General features: G+C 37.7%; 1 protein-coding gene and 1 long non-coding RNA gene across 5 annotated transcripts; both read left to right on the top strand.

Annotated features, from left to right (window-relative positions):
• The first annotated feature begins 2,727 nt into the window (after nt 1-2,727).
• LOC114581227 lies at nt 2,728-7,538 on the top strand. Of its 2 annotated transcripts, none has more exons than XR_003703117.1 (4): nt 2,728-2,988; nt 4,524-4,658; nt 6,291-7,204; nt 7,508-7,538. It is a non-coding gene; the product is annotated as an uncharacterized LOC114581227 (long non-coding RNA). The 2 variants fall into 2 exon arrangements; XR_003703116.1 differs by having other exon boundaries at nt 2,737-2,988; nt 6,382-7,204.
• An 8-nt stretch (nt 7,539-7,546) lies between these two features.
• LOC110114481 lies at nt 7,547-9,468 on the top strand (the record flags this gene model as incomplete). Of its 3 annotated transcripts, none has more annotated exon segments than XR_003703115.1 (3): nt 7,547-8,003; nt 8,620-8,877; nt 9,072-9,468. XR_003703115.1 is itself a non-coding variant. In XM_028700980.1 (3 exon segments), coding segments are annotated over 2 exon segments (561 nt in total). In that variant the 3' UTR covers nt 8,726-8,750; nt 8,837-9,046.
• Nucleotides 9,469-13,095: the final 3,627 nt, after the last annotated feature.

The following is a 13,095-nucleotide window of genomic DNA, read 5'->3' as shown; positions in this document are numbered from 1 at the left end:
GTGGTGGTCCGGCGGGTTTCTGCGATGGTCCGGCGAGGTTCTGTGGTGGTCCTGCGGTGGTCCGACGAGGTTCTGTGGTGGTCCGGCGGTGGTCCGGCGGCTGTCGAGGAGGAGCTCCTTCCTTCTCTTCTCTTCTTCTCTCTCTTGCTTCGATGCCCTCTTGTGAAGAATGAGGGCTCTATTTATAGATTTTCTGTAGTGGCATGGTCCGTAAATAGGTGTGAGATCAAGGGCGAATAGGGAGTGGTCAAATGGACGGCCGATATTGAATCCTACGATCGTGCACCGTTCGTTGGACATTTGGAGGCCTTAATGATGTCGGAATTTAGTGATCTTGGGCTCGTTGGATTCGTCTCGTCGAGCCGTTCGATTCGAGTATAAGCTCGTCAAAATCGGAGACCGTTTGGTAACTCAAATTGCGGTTTGAACCTTCCGACAGCGCTTTGAACTCTTGATTCGGACTTATTTGGGCTTGGATTGGGTCGATCTTGGTGTTGTTGGGTTCGTATTTCCGAGACGCTCAGTTTGACTGTAAGCTCGTTGAAATCGGAGTTCGGATGCTCCCGGATTTAATTTTTGAAGTCTCCAACTAGTTTTTGCCTCGAGATTCGTGCCTGATCAAGCTAATTTTGTGATGACGTATCAAAATTAATAAAAAAATAGTCAAAAGTTGTCTCAAATAAAACCATTGTGTAAATTTCTCCCCATTACAAAAAGGCTTTAAAGTACTAATCTCATATTCACGACCCTTAAAACTTGCATATTGCATTAGAAATATGGAGACTCCGTTAAAATCCTTCCTATAAAAAAAAGAAGAAGAAAGTAATAATATTTATGTCATTCTAAACAAAATTATATTTCAAACAATAACAACAACAATGTTAAGCCTTTATCATACTACGTGGGGTTAACAACATGAATATTTTTTTCTCTATTGTGTCATTTTAAGAGTCAAATTCTCATTTAAATATAGTAAAAAATATATAATTTCTAATATTTTCTAACCAAGTCTTTTAAGATCTATCTCTATCTTTCTTAAAATAGGCCAAAATGTTATACATTACTCTCCTAAATAGGTCATCAGAAGGCTGAAGTTTTATGTGACAAAACCATTTAATGTAACTCTCTTTAATCTTATAGCTATTCCAATTTTTTCACATATATGCTTATTTCACATTTGGTCTCTAAGAGTAAAGCCACTCATCTACCCGAGCATCCTCGTCTTTGCAACACTTAATTTTATGATTCTCTTTTAATAGCCAACACTTTGCACCATAAAGCACTACAGGTCTCACTGCCATCTTATAGAATTTTCCTTTAAATTTGAGGGCTATTTTTCTATCACACAATGAGTCTGATGCATTCATCTACTTTAACCATCAAGCTTAAATTCTACTAATAATATTCACATCTATTTCACAATCACTTTAAACAATAGACCCAAGATATCTAAAATGTGTACTCTTATTAATGATTTATTTGCCTAAAATCACGATCTTACCACTAGATCTATTAGTACAAAATTATATTTCAAAAAAAAAAAAAAAAACCTAATGTTACATGAGGTAGGTAGCATCCAAAATAATGGCAAAGATCTACCATCCAACATCATCAGAACAACGAAGAAACAACAAAAATCTGAACAAATTTGCTGAGAAAATAAATACTAAAGACAAACTAAAAATAATGATGAAACCAGTTGGATTAGGTTGTTGAAGGTACTACTAAAATCATTGTTGCCCTTTAGTTTTCTCTGATAATAATGGCGAGTGTTGATTTCCTGCTAGTATTATTTTGATTTGGTTTAAGATTTGATTTGTATTGGACATTAAAAACATTAGTAAGCAAATTATACAAAGTTTATCAAATAGCTTAGCATGTCTAGAATGCACTAATGCAACCAGTTTAATAAACGGACGTCTAACGATTCCAGAAAACCAGTTGTGCTGATATGTCTCAATTTCTTAAAAAGTTATAATATTTCTTATTTTAGGGCCCATAAAATTGGGAGAAAATTATTATAATTAAAACATAATAATATCTATATTATGATGAAAGTAATTTATGAATTAGATTTGTAATGACTTATAAAATATTATTTATCTATTGAATACGGGCTATTACAAGCAATATAAATTTGTTCTTCCTCTTCCTCAATAGAGACCTTTAGCATGGTGAGTTGGTCCTTAAAAAATATCTCTATCCAAATCTTTGTTAACTCTAATAGAGATCAAAGATTATTTCATATTGGTAATTTTAGCTATCAAGTTCTCAATTTTCTTGTGGAGAAAGAAAATGCCATTTGAAACTCACCATGATAAAATTCTTGTGGAGATTTATAAATTTTCTTGTGGAGAAAGTTCCTATGGACACCTGAATTTGCTCCAGTAGCACGAAAAATTCTGCTTTTTCGTGCTAAATTCCGAATTTACGAAATCCGTTGGTGAGAGAGGAAGAGTCCGCTCATTAAATCCGTTCTATAGCCAAACAATCATACGAGATTTAATATGATTTATCATAAATTTTATCAAACAAATTTCAGAATTTAGGCCCCTCAAAATTTCCAAAATCTATATTTAATGGATTTACGAAATTCTACTTAAATCAAATCACCAAGTAACCCCTAAATGTAAATTTCTCCCTAAGGACAGGCATTATAAAAGCCCACAAAAGCTAACTATAATTGAGCTAACTCTTTATGGAACAAAGAAATGCTTGTCAATATCAAGCACTTTTTAATTTTTTTATTTATTTTCACCAATGCAAAGAAGCACCCATGCAACCTAACTAGCTGCCGTTCTGCATGCGACAGTTGTGGAAGTAATGGCTTCAGCCATCGCTCTCGAGCTGCGCGAAAGCAGCTTTGGCGTTCTAATAGATAGAAATTTGATTGATAAATAACCAATGGCAGTAAGTTTTTTTCGTATTTTCAGGAAATCGAGCTGCATGGGAGATTGGATCTAAACTGCGGACAAAAGAGCGATAGTTGTAAGAAATTTGATCCGATTTAGTTATCTTTTGGTTATTGTTACTTGTTCTTCTCAGTTGTTTTTGCGATTTGAAGGATTTCAGCTTGGATGAATCTATGAATGGGTGATTTTGATTTTTAGATCTGGTATCAAATGACGAAATTTAGAATTTGGGAATAATCATTGCTTTCGTCGATTCGAGAAGAAATGGCCTTCCTTTCGTTTATGTTATGGGGTATTCAGAAAGCTAATTTAGTGGATAAATGTTCATCCGATCAATGAATTCTCGTTAGTGTTTTAGTTTACAAGTACCAGATTAAAGTTTTCGCTTCCAAATGTCTTCGTTCTAATTGACCTATTCTTCGCAATGCGCTAGATCTGGTTCTTTACTTTTCTTAACATTTTTTTTATTTGAGCTTTCATTTGAAGTTTTCCAGGGGACTTGCCAGTCATTCCTTCGTTTTTTAACCCAAAAAGAAATGCCGGGCCACCTCCCCTTCTAAATTACTCAATATTTTATTTGTCTACTTAATGCTTTAGCTGAGGAAGGTATGTACTTCTTGATAATGTATTTGAATAATTCGGGTAGTTAATGTCTTCTTTCTCTCTCTCTTGCTCTCGCCCAGTTTTTGACTTGGCCTCAGCATGTAATCAGCCCACCGTAGAAGTATTTTAATCCCACCGCCTTCTCCATTTCAATGTTAGTTGTTCTTCTCTCTTATCTAGGGTTTTAACGCCCTAGAGTCTACAAGGAGGAGTGAAATGGCTGTTTGCCTTTGAGATTTTCTCTGAGTTTTTAACCTTAAATGAAGATATTCAAAGGCTTCGATGTCCACTGTGGGATTTCTGGTTCGGGTACTATCATGGCTTGTTAACCTTATTATTTTATTAGTGTGGGCCGACCTACTTTGTTTTTGGGATTTTTTCTTTTTTTCCCACTTTTGTTGCACTAGATTTCAGAATGTGGCCAACGAGTTTCGAGCTTCCCGGTTGGTTGTTCAGGGGGATTGAGTTAGCCAGTCTTCTGAGATATGTATCAATTTTTTTTTTTTTTTTTTCTGAGATATGTATCAATTGCGTAATAGGTTTTCCCGCATTGCTTATTTTGCTTCTGTTTCTGTACTCTGTTTCTTTCTTGCAATAAGAAAATGGTTGGCTTTGTTCTTAATTTTTTTTTTTTCATTTAATTTTGGAATTTGGCTTGGGTCGACTAATTGGATTTATAGTCACCGTATCTTTATTCAATCCAAAGCTATCTTCTTGTGAAAATGAGCTGGGAAGCGATGGAGATGACTTTCAGGACTATCTTTTTGTTTTGTTAATTCTTTTTTTGCATGGGAATATGAAACTTGATACCTTTTTAAAAGCCATTAACCTACGCTTTTTCCGCTTCATTAGTTTCTAAGCAATTATCCTTTTATGGGGCTTATTTTTGTTGTTGGACTTCTGAATTACTGAGCTTTTATGAGGTTTTCTTTGCCTTAGATGTATATATTGTACTCCACATTTTACATTTATTCCCTATTCATTAAATGTTTGTTTTAATTGTGCCAGATAAAGTGACAATTGATAGTCTTTCTCAGTTCTCCAAGATGAACGATCTCTATTTCATGGTGCTCCTTTTTGTTTCCATATTCCAAGTTTAAATTGAGACGAAGAAAAGTTTAGCTCATTTGGTCAATTATACAGGTTAGATCTTCTTTACTTGATATGTTCTGTATTTTTATTTTTAGAAGTTTATGTAAGTATTACTATTGAATTTAGTCGTTATTTATTGTTTAGCTCATTAGGTCCACCAATTCTCTTTCCTAATCTTCCAACATTTCATTATTGTGATCAATTTGAAATTAGATTTATAAGAATGAAGTCAAAGGGAGGAAAATATAGGAGCATTTTATTCTGAAAAATTCAAAGGTACTCAAATTATTCCATGTTGGGCTTTACATTTTAAAATTAGATTTTTTTGTTTAAGTTGATCAATTTGATTTAGAAAGTTGGGGCTTATATTCCAACAACATATGTTAAAGAAAATGTTCGAATTTGAGAGCTTATGAGGCGACTGGAGTCGACATCGGCCTTAGATCCTAGATGTTGGGATTCTTGGAGAGGAAGAAGCTTCTTGATTTTTCTTAGGTGAGGGGGAGAGGGAGAGAAGGGAGAGAGGGGGTTTGGAGGAAAACAAAACTCAGCTTTATTCAAAATTTTCCATTTAATACATCACATATAATCTTTATATATAGGTAGTGACAACGGTGTGATGTCTTGCGGAGCAACACGAATCCTAAAACTTGACCAAAATACAACAATCTCCACCTTGATCCAAATTTTTTAATGTATATCAAAGAATCATCTATTCGCAAGAATCCCTACCTGTTGCGATCTGACCGGCTCTTTGTACTAAATCCATGAGCAAACTCTCCTAGTCGAGCCCAATCCTGCTCTCACTCGACCTCCATTATGCGTCCCAATCCACGGCTACAGTTTGCGCTCCCGCGCCTTATAATTCACGCACACCTGCGCCCGTCAGTGGTCTTCCTGTCATCCACACTCCCGTGCCTTGTGCATTGCCAGCTCCTACACGGCATACCCGCTCTCTAGCACTAAGCATCCTCAGGATCGCTTCGTCCCCGGGCACCCGTGTGCACTCCAACCTGTGACTTCGCACGAGCCACCCATCAGATACCAAGCCCAAGCCCGCTTCTTGCACACTTCTGTGCGCAACTGACTCCCACATGATCCGCTCCGAGGTTCTTGATCTTGCGGCCCTGAGGTTCTTGATCCACTGCTTTTTCCTCTGCTGCTCTTGCTCGAAGGCAGACCTATGCCTCCACACAATTGGGCCCTTAGTCGTACCAAGCCTTCTTGTGCTAATCGTGAACGGCACTAGGCCGTTCCTTTGATTTCTCCATGTGAATCATGAACGAACCTCTGGCCCCTCCGCCTCACACAACCGAAGCCGCATTCTCTTCTCTCCTCTCACTTTTATCCCCTTTTGTCATGCCCTTAGACATATCATTTGTCCTGTCATGTTTTATGTTACACTAGCTACTGCCATATCATTTATTGAGAAATTTTTATCTACTTGATAACTAAGATTATATATAATATGAAATTATGGTTGAAAAACTTTTGAACTGATTAGTAACAACGCGGAAAGCATTGGCTTAATCTAATTTTAGATGGATCACATGTTTCCATGCACTATTTTTAAAATTCAGTTTACCATTTTGATATGATAGGATTGAAGTAGGAGGCCTTACTATTACTTTCAATTGATTAAATTCTTATACTTATAAGCTCCATGGTTCTCTTCATGATCAGATGCGCAGAACCACCGTATGAGTACGGTGATCCTGCCTCCTATTTGAGTACTATAGTAACAAGAATTTCCCTTCTGATATGCTGAAATTAGGAGATGGAGCTAGCTTAAAAGAAAAAGCTTTTGAGCCAGCAGCAGTAGAGGTGAAAGGCTTCCAACCTTTAGATTTTCTCAATCTCAGAATGATTTGGATGTTTATTATTTGTCAGACATGCAAGATACTTTTAATTTTTGTAAGGATGAGTGTAACTGCAGAGTTGTTCCATGTCCTAATACCATTGCTGATCTCTGCCTGATTCCCAAGGAAGATTTGTTTTATTGTTCAAAACTATTGCTGAGGTTGAACTGCCACATTGTCCTGTTTCTACCAACTCCTACAGTCGAGGACATATGTACTGATCAAATTGTGCAATGCTTTGAGAAAGTCTTGGTAGAATATGATAAGGTTTCCAAAGGCATTTATTCTAGCTCAAAGTTACCTAAAGTGACTGTTATTAGTGTACTTGTGGTAGAGAAGACAGACAATGGCAGCTCAGAAGATTTTAAACCCTCATCAACAAGTCAAGTGCTAGGATCCTTTGGGAAAATTTTGGAAAAACATGTTGGCGACAGAATGTTCTAGTCCATTTAAATATGCAACTACTTTGAATGAGGCAAACGTACCTGTTATGAATGATTTGAGATTCCTTAATAGTTAATGGTTATCTTGCCAAACACTGTTATTCTGGCAATGCAAATTATGAAAGGGACAAAATAGAAAACAGAAAACACTGCAGGTAAGATATCTTCTGAGAAGATAATTGAACAAAAATCAAACCTTTTGCAGGAATTTAACACTGATTTTCCTCAAGTGGATTCATCTAGTCATAGAGACAGCTTTAATGAGAATCAAGATCTGAGGCAAAACTTTGATCAGGTAAGGGGTAAAAGAAGTGCGCTGTAATTTATTGGAGGAATTGGAATTGAATGCTTGGTTCTCTTTCCAAGTACTACTATAAGAACAGTAGCGCTCTATGATAACACGTTAAATTTTAATTAGAATGTTTTTGTATTGGTTCAGGATATGCATAAACAGTAATCATCTTACCCTATATATATATATATATATATATATCTTTGTACGGCATAATTCATGCATATCTATGCATTTATGTTCCTGACTTCTGTGCATAAGAGGATAATGCCATTGAACAAATTGTATTTGTTGTGTATATCATAGGTGACAGAGAAAGATGAAATATAATCACAATGGCCTCTCCTATGCAAGCTAAAGAGTGCAAGCAGATTGAAGAAACAGTTTGGAGCAACAATGATCTATTTGAGAACGCCTCATCATTTCCTGTTACTTGTGCTGACATGAAGTCAAATAGGATTGATAATATTAAAGGGGCTTCTGAAGATGTCAAGTTGCATGATAGGATGCTCGCTTCTGATTTAGAGGCTAAAGACATATCTATTGTTGGCAGCGAGAGCGAAATTATAAACCATCAAAGTGTGCCAACACGAATCGGCTCAGGAACCGAAGAGCTTATAATTGGCGGCGCAACCGCAACTCAAAATTTATCTGGACATCTTATTCATGAAGACGCAAGTCTTCCTGGAACTGCTGCTTTGTCTGGTCCCATAATCACTTCAGGTCATATACCTTACTCTGGCAACATATCTCTTAGGTCAGATAGTAGCACAACAAGTACACGTTCCTTTGCATTTCCCATGTAAGTATATTTCCATTTTTACCATCATGAACATTAGATTTATTTTGAAACTAAATGGAGCATCAGAAATGTTTATTAATTTATTTTACCACAACTTCCACCAAGTGGTGCGTAATTTTGAAACCATTGATTCAACTGGTTCCTGTGATAGATTTCAGAAGAAATTCGAGTGTTTAACATCGAGAGAAACAAAACAGACATCAAATATACATCTGTCAAGGATATCGAAAATCCATTTTAGTGCTTTATATTGCATGGCACCCTTTCATAACATCTCTAGTTAACTGTCAATGATTGGTCCTCATTTTCCAAATCTGTTTGTTCTGAATGGAAAATGAGTCAAAGATTTGTTAATCATCGTTGAAGCACCAACCAAATGAAATGTGTTTTGCTCCTTGTTTCTCTTTTTCTGCCTTATTCTGCACAGATTTCGATGAATTTAAAACTTATAACATAGATCATCTCGAGCATTGGACCAAAATCTAAATAATATTGTGGTTAGTTTCAATAATCATATTATGCACTGGTAAATAATCTCAGTGATTCTGTCTATTCTTTGTTCCTGTGGCCCATTTTTTCTTCATTTCAACCTGAACATATTTTGTTGGAATGGCAGATTGCAGTCAGACTGGAGCAGCAGCCCTGTAAAAATGGCAAAAGCTGAACGAAAGCACTCGTGGAAGCATCGATGGAGGGCTGCACTTACTTGTTGTAAATTCTGAGTGAAATTTCAGGCGTCAATCTTAGGTTAGTCTAAATTAATATCATTCTTGCTGATGATCTGGAAATAATTTCTTCTCTTTTTTTTCCTTCTTCTCTATATATATTTACAGGAGGATAAGGGTGTGTGTGGATGTCTCATTGTTGTAAAAAGGTGCATGTATAGTATTGTAATTTATCTTGTTTATTCCTCATTGCATTATCACCCTGTGATGGAGAAAAGGTGGTGTTTTTATTAGAACCCATCTCCTAATTTCAGTATATGCAATGTGTTCTAGCAAATTGATTCCATATTCATCTATATGATCTGTTTCTATAATTTAGTTATCTTCTCATTCTTCTTTTCAGCTCCTTTAGAGAGGAGAAATTATTCTATGCGGATGCTGGACGCAACTCTGCGTCCGGAGACAAATCAGGCGTAGCCATGTCAGCGGTAACGAGCTGCGGTATACAGCGAAGTGGTGACGTGGCGTGTTTTGGTTGTCTCCGGATGACGTTCGGTGTCCGCACAAAATAATTAATCTTAAGAGAGAGCCATATATGAACATTTTTTTAGAGGAAATTATACTAAGCAATGCTTGTTTTTACTATATTGACTTGAGAGTAAAAGGAAGTTCTGCTGATGTTTAGGTAGTCATGGTGCCAAGTGTTCTATTACTATAAACTTCCTAAAAAGTGTTAGGTCTATTAATATTTTGAGGGGCATATGGATAAACTCAAATTTATGATGTTAAATTTTATTTTAGATTGCATTACTTGTAAGTTGGCAAAATATTGATAATGAGTCGGGAATGTTTTGGGTGGACACTTTAATGCTTTGTTTGGAAGAGATTCTTTATTATTTTTTAAAGTAGGTTTATAGCATAATTTTTTTTTTAAAAGCAGTGAAAAACCAATTGTCAAAAGTTGTCCCAAGCGAAGCTTAAAACTCCAAGAGTGGCATTCTTGTGTTTTTAATTTCTCTTTCTAAAAAATTATCTTGGTCGGGCACGAATCTCAATGCAAAATCAAGTTGTAAGCTTTCGAAATTAAATCTGAACATCGATTTTAGCAAACTTATAGTCAAACTGAACGTCTCGGAAATACGAACCCAACGACACCAAATTCGACTCAATTCAAGCCCAAATGAGTCCAAATCAAGGACCAGAAGCATAGTTGGAGGGTTTCGAACCACAATTTGGGTTACCAAACGGTTTCCAAACATGACGTGCTTACAGTTGAATCGAGCGGCTTGACGACACGAATCCAACGAGCTCAAGATCGTTGAATTTCGACATCATTAAGACCTTCAAATGACTAATGAATGGTACATGATCAAGGGATTCAATATCCGCCGTTCATTCAACCACTCCCCATTTACCCTTGATTTCTCACCTAGTTACGGTCCATGTCACTCCATAAATCTATAAATATACCCCTCATTTCTCTTGACAGGGAGATCAAAGCAAGAAGAGAAGAAGGAAGAATCTCCTCCTCGACCACCATCGGACTTCCGCCAGTCCACCACTTAGAGGCCCTCACCTCCGCCGGACCATCACCTGACGTCGTTGCTCCATCGGACCACCACCTGACGTCGTTGCTCCACCAGACGACCACTTGAGGACCTCACCTACGCCGGACCACCACCCGACGTCGTTGCTATGCTGGACCACCACTTGAGGCCCTCACCTCCGTCAGACCACCACCTGACGTCGTTGCTCCGTCGGACCACCACTTGAGGCCCTCACCTCCGTCGGACCACCACTTAAGGCCCCGGACTTCTGTCAGACCACCACATGAGGCCTGGACTTCCATCGGACCACCACGTGACGTCGTTTCTCCGCCAGACAACCACTTAAGGCCCTGGATTTCTTCCGTACCACCACCTGAGGCCCGGACTTCCATCGGACCACCGTCTGACGTCGTTGCTCCGCTTTAAGGCCCCAGACTTCTGTTGGACCACAACCTGAGGCCCGGACTTCCACCGGATCACCGTCTGACGCCCGAACTTATGCCGGACCACCACCCCAAGCTCGGACTTCTGCCGGACCACCACATGAGGCCCGAACTTCTATTAGGCCACCACGTGAAGTCCAAAGTTCTACCAGAGTACCGTCGTTATACTACGGTCTTTTAGACCCCGGTCTCCTACAGACTACGGTCCTTCCGACCTCCGCTGCCTACTATGGTCCTTCCGACCTCCATCAACAAATAACGAACTTTCTAATCCTGGTGTCCTGCCAACCACGGTCTTTCGGACCTCTATCTCTTGCCAACTATGATCCTTCCAACCTCCATCACCAGACAACGGTCTTTCAAACCTCTGTCTCCTTCCGACTACGGTCCTTTCGACCTTCATCACCTATAATGGCCCTTCCAAGCAAAAAAACATGCTTATGTTGATTATTGTAACTCCCACCATATAATGTGCTCTATATGACATACATTTGTAACATCAAGCCAAGACTTCTCCCTAAGAAGGGCCTCATTTGTAATCTAATGTAAATACTAATGGATTCATTCAAATTGGGTCAGACCCCGTGGATTCAGGGGTTTCCACGTAAAAAAAACTCTGGTGTCTCTTATGAACGCTTCACTCTCTCTCTCTTATCTAATTGTGTGCTGGATCTTCATACAATGCTAAGACGTTAAACTATATATTTCTCTACTGCCGCGAATACTCCAGGACGCAACAACTACCCTATCATGCCTTATTAAAGTAATTATTAGATTAAAATAATCTCATGAAGTGGCACACTTAACAATCAAAATGTTGCAATTTATATTACTAATGTTCAAATGAAAAATATTAGGGTAAATAAATACCTAATTAAATGATATAATACAAGAAATATCAAGAATGTGATGAAAAAAAAAAAAAGGCTTTCAATATGTAAGTTCAACATGACAGGAGAGATATCAAAATAGTTTTCGAAGCACATATTAGCTCAAGTTAACCATAATGAGGGCAAAAGATAATCATCACATCAGCGATTGCAAAGGGTGATGAGATCAGTTGTTTGAGAATGACAAGGCGAACGGATTATAATGGAGAGAGAAAAGAGGATGCTATTTTTTTATATTATTTAAAGTTAAAATTGTTATATGAGTGCATGATATCTGAAATTTATAAAATAGTTAAATTATATGATATAATTTGTTAAATAATGAAGTAGAACATAACACAATATAGTCACAATAATTATAATATTGATACGTCAGAAAAAATCATTTTGATCGTGTACGAATCTTGAGGCAAAATCAAGTTGGAAGTTTCCAAAATAAAAATTGGTATCATTCGAACTATGATTGCAGCAAACTTATAGTCGAATTGATCGTCACAAAAATACGAACCCAACGACAACAAATTCGACTCAATCCAAGCTCAAATAGATTCAAATCAAAGTCTTGAAGCATTTTTGGAAGGTTCAAACTACAATTTGGATTACCAAATGGTTTGCAAACATGACATGCTTATAGTCGAATCGAGTGGCTCGATGAGATGAATCCAACGAGCTCAAGATCATCAAATTTTGATATCATTAAGACATTCAAATGTTCGGTAAACACTCTACGATCAGGGGAATCAATACGGGTCATCCGATGGAGCACTACAAACCTACCCAAGATCTTCTCTATATTTACGGGGTATGCCACTCATCAAAATCTATAAATAGACTCCCACACTCTACATGAGGGGACCTTTGGCTAGAGATTGGAGAGAGCTCTCAAGCTTCAAGAGCTCCATCACCACCTCCCGGTCGCCAACCGCCGCCGTACTTCAGCCCGACCGTCATCGAACTTTAGCCCGGTCTTCATTGGACTTCAGCCCGACCATTGTTGGACTATAGCTCGGCCGTCGACCGCCTCCAGATTTCCACCTGGCTATCGAGCATCGTCAGACTTCTGCTCGACCTTTGTCAGATCATTCCCCATCAGTTGAATTTCTGCTCGGACGCCGTCAAACTTCCGCCTGATCATCTCCAAACCTTTGACTAACTCTTCAAACTACTGTAATTGGACCACCTCTAAGTCAAGGGACGGATCAACATTTATAATTCACTCAAATTTAGTGGAATCTTTATACCTGGATAAGACCCCGTGATTTTTCCATCTTCGGGGTTTCCACGTAAAAAAGATCGAGTGTTTTACTTCTCTCTTTCTGTTTGTGTGCTGGGTATTCGTGCATTGCTAAGATGAAAATTTATACTTCTCTAACGCCACGAATATTCCAGGATGCAACAAATATAATATGTTATAAGTACGAATAATAAATAAAAAATTATATTAAATGAAAATAGCTATAATATATTGTAATAATATAGTAAATATAATCATAATGATTATATCATAACAAATAAAAATTTAGATGTAATTTTGAATTCTCCACATG

The sequence above is a fragment of the Dendrobium catenatum genome, unplaced genomic scaffold (genome assembly GCF_001605985.2).
Source record: "Dendrobium catenatum unplaced genomic scaffold, ASM160598v2 fragScaff_scaffold_1608, whole genome shotgun sequence".
NCBI lineage: Eukaryota > Viridiplantae > Streptophyta > Magnoliopsida > Asparagales > Orchidaceae > Dendrobium > Dendrobium catenatum.
The sequence above is the reverse complement of the archived record's forward strand: the minus strand, read 5'-3'. Positions and strand labels throughout refer to the sequence as shown.